Here is a 12,385-nt window from a genome sequence, read left to right as displayed (position 1 = left end):
AACTGTGATCTTACTTACTGCAATGGATTTAAGTGTCTCTGCTTCCACATGCATGAAAAGGATCTCAGTATTTTCACTGATTCAATCTCCACATTTATGCTAATGAGTAACTTATCTAATCAACCCTAGAGCCCAGGTGGCTGAGTGGTCTATGGTGCTTGCCTTCATAGATCACTCATAGCTCTCACCTGTCAGTACAGTTGAGTCTTGGCTGTACCAATGGGAGGGTGAGATGTGAGAAAGCCTACCAGTAGCTTCCTGTAGGTTAGGGGTCCCAGATAGACATCAGAAGTGATTTTATTCCATGTCTACCGTGACCATCAGAACTAATGATAACATTTTCAAGATGGTTACCATGGTGACCATATTGGAGGTCTGATCAGGACCATTTTCACCTTGGAACAAGTACATACATTGCAAAGATAAGAATTAAAACATTTAATTAAATGTTATGATTTCTCAAAGGTCTCTTCCTGCTGGAATGATCAAACAAGATGCTTGTATGCATCTCTACTAGCACGACACCCTTATCACAAATTTCACTATGACCTACAATTTCACATTTTCATGGCTTAGACTAATAAAACTTTGTAAAGCAAGAAATATAAGTCAGTGTGACCTACTTTTGGGAGTAGGGTGTAGTACTCATCAAGATGCATCCCCTCAACAAGTCTCACTATTCTAGGTATAACAGCATTTATACAGTGTGTAAAACCAAAACTAAATACAAAAAAAAAAAAATAAGTAAGAAAGAACATTTATGAACAAGGTTTGCCCCCTCACTCATTCCCCTCCCCTGGTGGTGTATGTGGGTGTTATGAAACCAAATCCAAACTGCTGCCTAGGACCTAGAATGAGGGACTGGTTGACATTCACTCATTCAACCTCACATAAGTATATATGCATACATCTAAGCAGATGCTGAGAAGCTTATCTATACTTATACAGGTGAGCTAAATATGTTTATATAATTGATTTTAAGGTTTTCTTTTGTTATCTGTTCCTTTGGACTATGACTCATTCCACAAAACCCAAACCCTAGCTCTATATAAGCCCAAGGTTTTACATTTATAATGTTACATCAAACAAAAACCCACAATATGCAAAGGTGCCATGTGCCATAACATGCTGATACATGTATACATGCATATACTTACCTATGAAGGACCTAAGAATAGTGTAGTCCTCTATACATAACACAGGCATAGTGATGGATTTGCAATGAAATCAGTAATGTACTAATGATACTGAAATCTACCTCAATATAAGGTAACTCACTTATAATGTCAGATGCTTTTATGGATGCAAGGATAAGCATTATAGTAACAGATCAGTGTATGAACATAGCACAACTACTTTGGACTAAGCTTGAAAGTATACTATAGTCCTTTTTGCAGTCCTTTTATTTTTTTTACTACATGTATTCCTAATTTCTCTTCCTCTTTTTTCTGACTACTTCTTTTTTCTGTACTTTTTCCAAAAGTAGCTTGCTATTCAAATTTTGTTGATTTTTTTTTAAAATGTCGTTGCGTTGTACATGCTGAAGTTTTTTATGAAAATGTTGCTGTTGTGGGTTTAACATCATTGTCCAGCACATATACATTGATGCCAGTATACATAACACAGGAAGAACCCTGGAGGAACCACTGGCCCAGGGGAAGCTACTGGCAAGCTTTCTCAATTACTCGCCTTAGCTGAGCATGAGATTTGAACCTACATGGACAAAGGTGCGGGAGGTCGTGGGTTCGATCCCTGGCCAAGTCATACCAAAGACTTACAAAAATGGCACTAACAGCTGCCTCGCTTGGCGCTGAGCATTAAGAGGTTAGTGTTAGGACTGGTCTGCCCAGTGTTAGGATAATGTGACTGGGTGGGACATCATGCTACATGTCTGCGGCATGATGCCCCAGTGCTCGACATCACTATAAACTGCCACACTGCAGACATCATAGTGATATGACTGAAAAACTGTTAAAGGTACGTTAAAAATCCAAATCACATCACATCACAACACATGGACAAAGGTGAGATGTCAGTGATCTGTAAAGGTAAGCACCTTGGAGCACTTAGGGCACCTGATCAAAATGTAACAAACACTGTATAAATGGCCATGTAGCGAGGTGTATGCATCAGACAAGATCTGCATGATGTGTAGCTGAGAAAACTGGACAACTGAAGAGCCTACTTTTGGCCAGTTTATGAAACCAAATCAAGAAAAGTTTTATTTTTTCCAATTTACATAAATTTCATAATATTTTATTTTATAAAATATCCCTTTTCACTCCAACTTTGTTCCAAATGTTGTTTTCCAAAGTAGCCATGCTTCATCCCAACTTTTAACAAAGGGTTGCCAGAAAGACTATACAATCATCTCATTTTCTAAGTTCAAAAATGTGTCATGTCGTGTAATTTGCAGCTTGATGTCATCACCTTGAAAGCAGGGTTATGGAACATTAACATGGTTAAGGTGTGAATTTATAACAGCCACTAGCACTGAATTAATTGTATTTCCTCTCTTAACCAGGCCTATATTTCCTTTTTTGTTGCACAGTGCAGTCATCTTTAATACTGCACTGCAACCCACTTTGTCTACAAGGCCAACTATTATGGTCATATGATGATAAGAATACCCAATGGTTGTATGTGCTGCCAAAAGACATACACAGATTACTATCAGGCACCCACTATTATGAACACAAGACAAATAATAAAACAATCTTAACAGTAAACACCAGATTAAACATTTACTTCTGGCACTCTTCTGCTTTAGGTTCTTTTTTTTCTTCTTCAAACCGGCTGACACAGTGAACTGAAATTCCTGTGGTTAACCACTGTCTATCATTATTCACTCCTCCAGACCCTCTAGGCAATTATCCTCTGGCTTCAGCCCACACAGTCCTACCTACTGTATCTTTTCCCTTATGCTATCAATCAAAATTGTTATCAGTGAAAATAAATGTTGACAATGGATTCTGGCTGGTCATACTAGTAACACTTAGTGCCTGCTCTATTTAATAGACTGAAGATTTTGAGCAAAGGCAGCAGACACTGACACAGACTATGAGCTGCCCCATTAAAGCCAAGATGTGTATATTTTACCAACATATTTACACAGTAGTCCCTGTTACATCCCTTCTGCTGCCAAACTACATACTTTTTAATTGGCAACCCATGATTCAACTCTACCATATCCAGCTCCCATTGAATTAATTTAAATCCAGCCCTAACTATCGAGTTTGATCTTTGTGATTCTCCTTAAGATCATTGCTCAGCGTTACTTTTTACATTAATATTCGAAGTTTACTTTTTACAGTTGATATTTGAAGTTTACTTTTTACAGTTGATATTCAACTACAGCGGTTGAATTGCTTAAAATCTGTCTACTGTCTAGTCTCACTTATAACAAAAGACCAACTGCAAACTGCACAGACCCAAATCCACCATCACACCATACACTGGCAGATCTGGGCATGAGCAGTTTGTTAGGAGTAATAAATGCAACAAAGAAAATAGACCCTGATCTGCAGGCACATTATGCTACAGCAGAGCTGGATATTTGTTGTTTGGAGTTTGACTTGACTTTTAAGCAAGTATAGTGTACACAAGTTATGTCCTGAAATTCATTATTTCCATGTCTGAGTCATTTATTGATGGTGAATTTATTTTCTCTAAAAAGTGTGACATTTATAAACTAATGATGTCATGGAAAATACAAAAATCAGGTGGGTGTCTTCAACAGATAACATGTTTTATTCTGTACAAGGTCAAAGACAGGCACACTGGCAGTCAAGTGAATTGTTAATTACAGCCATCCCCTAATACATTCAGTAATGAATCTCTCATCATCAGATCCATAACTAGTCATACATACTGATATTTATCTGCACTTTGAATTAATGAATTCATTAAGGTGCTATTCATCTAATAACCCACTTTTGTTCATTATGTACCATGTTGCTTTTACCTAGAAAATGTGGGACACCACACTACAATGACACAGATAGTACTGTAGGACAAATGATAACCAAGTACCAGACGACACCACTATTGTGGGTGTAATGCCATTTTTCAGCACATAATGGGCTATAAATGATAACCAGTATAGTTGGTAGAGGAAGAACATAGGAAAATTCAGGAAGAACCATGAATTTACAGATAGTCTGTTCAAAACATCGACTAATGCTGCAGACGTCTCCAAAACATTTTAAGTGTATTTATTTATGGTCATACCAGTTGTTTTCAGTGGGTAGTTTTGTGTTAAATAATGTCATAAACAAAACTAGTATGCGATACTACAAATGATGGCTTTTTACTGCATTCAATCAGCATTGTTGACACCACAACTATTAACAATCTGCTTTGTAATCAATAAGTAAGATACAATTCTGAGCATGTGGCTCACCAAAAACATTTCCTTATTATTCAAAGTACCAAGAAAGAAAATTCGAGCGCAGAAAATAATTTGATTTTTTGGTAGTAATTGGAGTGGCCTAACGTAGGTGTGCACTCTATAATTTATGTCACAAAACAGTCATTTCTTCTTGTGAGGATGCAAATTTCTGTTGATCTATGAAGGGTGCATTAATTTGGGCCAGAGAACAATTAATTAGATTTATGGGGACAAGTGCTTGCTAAATCGCTTTACTGCAATGATTTCTAATGTCTGTGTCAGGAGAGGAAGTGATTCTTAATTAAGCCTTAGTTTTCTTAACCATTAGATGACTAGAAAAGGAAGGTTAACTTCAATTTTATATCGGAGCTGTAAGATTTGAAATTTTCCAGATCTGCTGTTGGAATTCTATAAGTCAGGCTGACCACAATTTTGGCACCTAGTTATAAAAGGCAGTAAATATATTTAATACTGATTGGTTATGCTAAATAAGGGGAGTGTTTCCCACACAAAATTTCTTGGGATTAAAATGCCCTCATCAAAAAAAATCTAGTCAGTTTGCAATTTTCCTGCAAGAGTGAAATTATAAAGGACTCAGAGGCTGAATTTGGAAGAAATTCTCTTGTAAAACATTTGTCAAAGGGACCAGATATCTGGAAAGTCAATGGACACAATTTTGGTGGTAGAAGCAAATAAAAGCTTGAAAACACAACGTATTTGCATCAGTTTCATATAGTTTGTTGATAACAATGTAATGATTTGCTTGAATTTCTTTGCTTATATTTGCATTAATTTATCTGTTTAAATCCATAGATCACTATTCTCAATTTGAGTGTAACTGTTTGAGTTCATCTATCTGAATTCATACAATGATCTTCTTTTACATAAGTTTGACGAATTGTTTGAATTTGTCGTCTTGATTGCTATAGAAATCTAAGAATATCATGCATTACTTTAGTCGATATGAGTTATGAGAATCCATCTGAATTCACTGATCTTACATGATTTCATGTATGCTAAAGACTTGACTGAATGTGTGTATTCACTGAAAATAACATAGTTAAGGCATGTAATGAATTTTATTCATTCACTTGTGTAATTGAAACAAGAACGGAATAGGACGGAATAGCCATTAGGAAGTACATTAATCTTGTGAAACTAGGTTTGTTTATGGTCTGCCATGTTTAGCTTGACCAGATAGCCTTTAGTATCTGTTTGAATTCTGACAAAACGATATCTGACATAATGAGAGGGAGTAATGATCCGTTTCCAGTAGGACAACAGGCAGAAGATTTAGTGTGCTCCTCTGTTTATTTAAAAGGGGAAATAGCTCCACAGACATGTCCACTTAAGTATTTACTGATGTATCCACATACCTAATTATCCAAATATCTACCTATCTACCTACCCACACAAAGTTTGAGGGCCAAAAAGAGGTGAGAAAGTACGGAGGTCAGAGAAGGGAAAAAGCGAAAGGACCTAGAGGAACCACCACGGTGAAGTTGGAGTGGACTGGAATAAGCAGGTTATGGAGTTGTACAAGGCAATTACTTCGATTGTTCACTTGATTATATGATGAACTAATTCTATCATTTAAAACAGATTGGCTATTTATATAAATATATTTGTGTTTGAAATTCGGTGAAAGATTTATTTAAAAAAGAAGTGTATCTTCCTAATGTAATGTATTATCACAGTTGTTTATTAACTGATTATACATTTTTTTGTTTTTCCAGGTATGGTGGCTTGTGTCATTCTGTTCTATATATCTGCTGAGATCTCTATTTATTCCATCTACATGTATAAGTTTCACATTTTATTTCAATATTTACTCGATCCGGGCAACAATACTGAGGGTGATCACCCTGTAGATAACGATAGCCAAATAAAGCAGACACCTTGTAAGAAGGTACAACCTCACAACACCAACACCAGTAGCACCATTATACTTCTCAATGACAAAGTGATCTGTTTCATGCTTTTGTATTCTGCCTTGAAAATTCATCAAGGAAATTTAGTTTATTGACAATTCAGGATGTAATATCCACAAAACGATATTAGTTTACTGGGCTTTAAGTCAAAATTATTTACAAAGCTTAAAAATTAACAAGGCTGTACAAAATAAGTTTTCTCTTTCAAATCAGATTTTTTAAATGAAATAATAGAAAGATCCAAATTACTTCTTACTATTTTTTAAAACTTAGGCAAGTAGTACATGTGACTCAGAACATCGGTTCGTTTTCATGGACATCAACGTTAATATTTGCAAAAATAAAACAATTTTATGCATTAGATGATTCAGTTGTGAAAGTTTTTACAACAAAATCTGTCTCGATAACAAAGAGTGGTCCCTCGAGATAGATCTTCTCTCATAACAAGTCTGTGTAAGTGAGACAGTTTTCAAGGACAAAATCAAAAAGCATTTGAGAGCAATATACCCAGTGTGTGTGTGTGTGTGTGTGTGTGTGTGTGTGTGTGTGTGTGTTGGTGCTTAAGGTTTAGTGCCATTTCTAAGTGCAAGATAGGCTATATATGGCAGCAAGTATAACTGGTAGAAGAAGAACCTGGGAAAACCCCAGTAAGATACAACAAACCAAAGGAAGCTACTGGCAAGCTTTCTCACATACCAACATTGGCTGAGTCCGAGACTCAAACCCATGCAGAGGTGTGATGGCTGTGATTAGTAAAGGCAACAAGTGCAGTTGTGTTGTTTCTTTTCTTTATCCATAGCCCTTGTTAAATTATTTCATACATTCATTTAAACGCATTATGAAATATACACAAAAATACATCAAGGTAAACGCCCTAGAATACTCGGCCACCCAAAAATACATCAAGGTGAACGCCCTAGAATACTCGGCCACCCAAAAATACATCAAGGTGAATGCCCTAGAATACTCTGCCCTCCTGATTGAAGAGTATGAATCACTGTGTTGAAGAAACCATAAAACATTGGGCATAGATAAATCTGTGATTATGAGAATGTATAATTTTGGTCACCTGGCAGTAATATGACACATCCTGAAGTTCTGGATCTTACATGGATAGCATTTTTGTCATGATGATGCATTACAAGTTAAAAAAATTGAATTGGGCAATAGGAAAGTAAAGAAATGTTATGAATTCTAATTGTGTGCCCTTAAAGGATTCATTTTTTAAAATAAAAATGTCTGGCCCTCAGATAGCTGTTTTCTGTATTTTAATCTATTAGCAGCTCACTTACCTGCGAGTCAGTAAGACTTTCTATTGCTTGCATAACTCTAGCATCAGGTGGTTGTGTCTGCAAGGCAGGAGAAATGTGATGGCATCAGTAAAGGAATGATATGTATAGTCAAGAATGATTTTGCGGGTGTATAACATCAGAGTCACATAACAGTTCAGCAGATCTAGGTGTACACTGTTTATTATAATAACGATTTCGGACCAACAGACCCCAAGTGTATTATGTGATAGCAGATTTGAGCCTACATGTATGTTGTCAACTATTATGTGCATGTTATACATTAGTAATTATGGCTACTGAAACTTGACTGTACTAAATGTGTGTATGTTGTTTTCTGACATATGGCACCACTTTTTGTTGTGTAGCCTTTTAAATGGGAGACCACTGTATTTGCTAGATGTGAATTTGATATAGGGTCTTACTGTTATCACATATGAATAATTGTTTGGTGGGTCTTTAAAATTATGGTTTGTAGCAACCATAAATGCTACAAAAATTGGTACCAAAACAAAATACAATGGTACCTCATAATATGGTCCCAAAGCATACCAGTGATTCTTTTACAACAGTTTGCTTTTTGGTTTCATGGGTTTAATGACAATTTTCTGCACATGACGACAGTACAGTTGTTGGATGAAAAACCCGGCTAGACCCCTGGAAGAACCACCAACCCATTGGAAATATTTCTCACATGTACACTATGGGCTAGCCAAGACTCAAACCAAAATTGGACAGAAGAGAAATATGCTCTGTAATGGTGAGGATTTTAGACCACTTGACCAACTCGCTCCACCTATTATTTATATAACAGAGTAAAGTAATGGATAACATTAAAACAGTCAAATTCTGTTCTATCATTGCTACCAAATTTATTTCACTTTATTTAAGTTCCTTGCCCACAAAAACCAATTTAAAATATGGTTTTGAATAATAACTTGCTCTATTTCTGTGTTTTAATGTACTGTCAAGTTAGTCTTGTTGGAAGATACCTCCATATAAGGCCATTTCATTTGCAAACCAAATCAATGGTATGATGCCCATGAACATTTTATAAAAATGGAACATTGTAATAATGAAATCAGTTTTCTTTTCCAATCAACATAGTGAAGAATGTCTAAACAGGGGAGAAGAGTGCAACCATCTGTTACACAGATGAGAGAAAAGAATCTGTAACAGCTGATGGATGAGTTGTAATCAAGTCCATGACTGTGTGGGAGGAAATATGATTTGTATGTAACTGATAACCAACTGTTAGTATAGTGCCCAGTTTGCCAGTTGCTGGGCTGTAACCAGCTGACCTCTAGACTAACCCTACTAGGGATGGCCTAATGGGCAGGTCAATAACTATCATATACTTGCACTTTCTAGAAAAATAAAACTGTAAACACAAGAATAGAATACAATTTTACAGATGTGACACAATATTTATGAGTTCAAATTATTTTTGACTATTACATTATTGAAAAAGTGTTATCAATTTAAGCAGTGGAGAAACAACCCCCAAAAATATTCAGCATATTCAATGCTGGTAAGTACATAGATGTAATCTGCACAAATTGTAACATTCTGTGAATTAACTACTGTATATAATCAGGTACAAGTTGAGTTGTACTCCAAACAACATGGACCTTAATCTGTCATTGCATATAAGCAAATAAGGGTATATGTTGTTTGTTCTACTTATTACTACTAACAAACTGCACAGACCCTGATCTACAGGCATATAATGTGATGGCCGATCTGGGTCTGTACAGTTGGCAGCTGGACATACCAGCAAGTATATATTGTATTTTTGGGTACCAATTTTAATGGATTCAAGGACTGCTACATGAAATTCACACTAGACCAAGCATACCATGGAAAATGACCATGTGTCGAATATAGGCAATTCAATGCACAAAGTAGGTCTATTTACCATTACTTACAATTTTTAAGTATTGTCAACTATCCAAATAGCTAGTCAACAAACATTTATTAATTATGGAAGGAATATACATTATGTTGGAGAGTCCATCAGAAAGTGATAGAGGTGAAACTGTTGCCTTAGAGTCTGTCATAGACCGCTCCAGTGTCCTAAGTAGTTAGAGCGTCTGCCTCAAATGCAGGAGGTCACAGGTTTGAACCCCAGCTGAGTCATACCAAAGACATAAAAATGGTATAAGCAGCTGCCTCGCTTGCCACTCAGGATTAGAAGCTTAGTGTTAGGACTGGTTGGCCTGGTGTCAGGATAATATGACTAGGTGGGAAATGATGCCACATGTCTGCGGCATGATGTCCCAGTGCTACACATCACTATAAGCTGCCACACTGCAGATATCATAGTGATATGACACAGACTGTTGAAGCTATATTAAAAATCCACACTTTATTTAAACTTTAATTAATATTTCATTATAGTTTAATAATCTGATTTGAAACCTTATAATACACACTAAACTTATTCTGGATGGAGGAGTAAATTTGTCCAGATATCTGGGTCAAGCTTGGACCATGACTTATTATTATTAATGCACTTAAAAGCAATACCAAGCTTTTGCATGACTGAGAGTACCACTAGTAAGGAAAATGGTACAATTACAGTTCCAATCTAGTAACACATGTACCAGGTATAAATGGAAAGAGGGAAAAGCTCTAGCATCTAAGATTTGTTAACTTTCGACTGGGATATTTCAAAATTAAACTTTGCCACACAGATTGTACATGGACCATAAGGCAAAGCTGATGGCAAACAATCTTTGATTGGAACAGCAGAGCTGTATGCCAAAAGTATTCAAAAGTCCAACCACAAGCATCACAAACTGTGAAACTGGTGGAATCTATTCAAGTTTTAAGCTTTTCAAATGTAGAATGTGAACGAAGGTTCAGTCTTAGGAATATTATCACATGTATTGGGGACTAACCATTTAATTTTCCAGATAGAATTGTGGGTGTCAAAATAACAATAAAACAAATATGGCGTTGTCAGGTTTGTGGATTTTAAGTCTGGATAGGTGATGTTTTCAAGCCACTTGCTCTGCTCCAGTGACAGAACAAAATTTCTTTGAGCATTGCCATAGAAATATTATATAAACCAGGCAGTTTACCATAAAAAGTATTGTGAATCAATCAAATTTGTATGATTGATCACCAGGTTCTAAGCAGTGATCACTGTTTAATTAATAATCAATTAATCTGTGCACATGATGACTTGCCAACTCAGCAGTGATCACTGTTTAATTAATAATCAATTAATCTGTGCACATGATGACTTGCCAACTCAGCAGTGATCACTGTTTAATTAATAATCAATTAATCTGTGCACATGATGACTTGCCAAAACTGGGTCTGTTTCTGAGACTGAACTAAGAAGCAGCAAGAATTGTACTGAACCATATTTTTGTTATATTTGACCACATAAGTCACTATCGATGTCGTGGTCATCTCATCTAACGGGACAAATGCTCAGTCAAATCCATGTAATGGTCATCTTTCTTAACGGGACAAATACTCAGTCAAATCCATGTAATGGTCATCTTTCTTAACGGGACAAATGCTCAGTCAAATCCATGTAATGGTCATCTTTCTTAACAGGACAAATACTCAGTAAAATCAACGAAACTGAACAGATATAATGTATTTTTTTGTTCATTTGCATTTCAAAATGACCAAATTCTTTCTAGTTACTTGTACCATATACAGTATGCTCGTTGATAAGCCAGCTCCAACTGCATACTACACAAACCAAAATCTGCAATATACTGGCAGATCTGAGTCAATGTGGCTTGTTAGAAGTAACAAGTATAACAAACAACACAAATCCTGATCTGCAGGCACATTATGCCATAGCAGATAAGGCACTATGCTGTTTGCAGTTGGACTCGGCATAGTTGTAGATATGGTAATATGCTTATTCAGCCTAAGCTTAACTGAATTTACTCAAATAATCCCTGAGGCAATAATTATAATACAGAAGTAACATAGGATGATAGAATCATGTAGGTGGTGTAAAATCTCCTACACTTAAAATAACATTATTGGCTAGTGCTACTGTATATAAATCAATCTGAATTTTTTTCTACAAGAAATATCCACTGACCTTATTTCCTGACTCCATATTTAAAAGCATGGTAAGTTGGCAGCCGTCACCAAGTTCATTGCTTAGAACTGTCCCATTTTTTAGAATTCTGAAAGCAAAGAAAATATTTATATATCATATAATGTACACACAAAAAATTATTTCATTATGGTAACCTAAATTTTACTTATTCCTCCATTAATTTACCCAGGTCGTAACACATCTCACTTTTTTCATGAAAAAAAATTACATTAATTTTGAAACATACCTTTGAACATTTTTCCGTTCATGTTTCAACTATGCATCTTAGAAGGCATAAAACATGATTACAGTAGCATTGTTGTAGTTTACAGCAATAATAAATTGCAGCAAAGTTCAAACAATTCTGCAGAGATACATATCATTCTAAACGTGTGGGAGTATCGGTGGAAGAAGAAAAAAATTAAAAAAACAACATCCTGAAGATGTTGGACATTAAGAACACTGCGAATCTGTGTAAAGACAATTAATTGATCCAGTTGTTTCAATTTATTAAGCCAGAAGTCATACAAAGATAGAGTATTTGCATAGCTGACCCTAAAAAATCTATGCAGCTTCCTCTAATTATGGTGCTGCATTGGACGACTTTGATAAACCTTAAATCAAGACATTGTAAAATGTCATTTATATCAACAATTTCTTGGCATTTATCTTGGCAGTAATACCTTATTTACTCCCT

At 35.7% G+C, this 12,385-nt stretch overlaps 1 protein-coding gene across 4 annotated transcripts in view; it reads right to left on the bottom strand.

Annotated features, from left to right (window-relative positions):
• Nucleotides 1-12,385, bottom strand: part of LOC149807751 (midnolin-like) — a 51,849-nt gene that overhangs the window by 18,034 nt on the left and 21,430 nt on the right. For all 4 annotated transcript variants that reach the window (XM_089970063.1, XM_089970046.1, XM_089970037.1 and 1 more), the window contains exons 2-3: nucleotides 11,689-11,776; nucleotides 7,614-7,670 (exon numbers count right to left, since the gene is read on the bottom strand). In XM_089970063.1, coding sequence (XP_089826189.1) covers nucleotides 7,614-7,670; nucleotides 11,689-11,718 — 87 coding nt within the window. In that variant the 5' untranslated portion in view covers nucleotides 11,719-11,776. The remainder of the gene's footprint in view (nucleotides 1-7,613; nucleotides 7,671-11,688; nucleotides 11,777-12,385) is intronic.

This window comes from Sinohyriopsis cumingii, chromosome 1 (genome assembly GCF_028554795.1).
Source record: "Sinohyriopsis cumingii isolate HCF-2022 chromosome 1, ASM2855479v2, whole genome shotgun sequence".
NCBI lineage: Eukaryota > Metazoa > Mollusca > Bivalvia > Unionida > Unionidae > Sinohyriopsis > Sinohyriopsis cumingii.
Note: the sequence above shows the minus strand (reverse complement) of the source record. Positions and strands in the feature narration are given on the sequence as shown.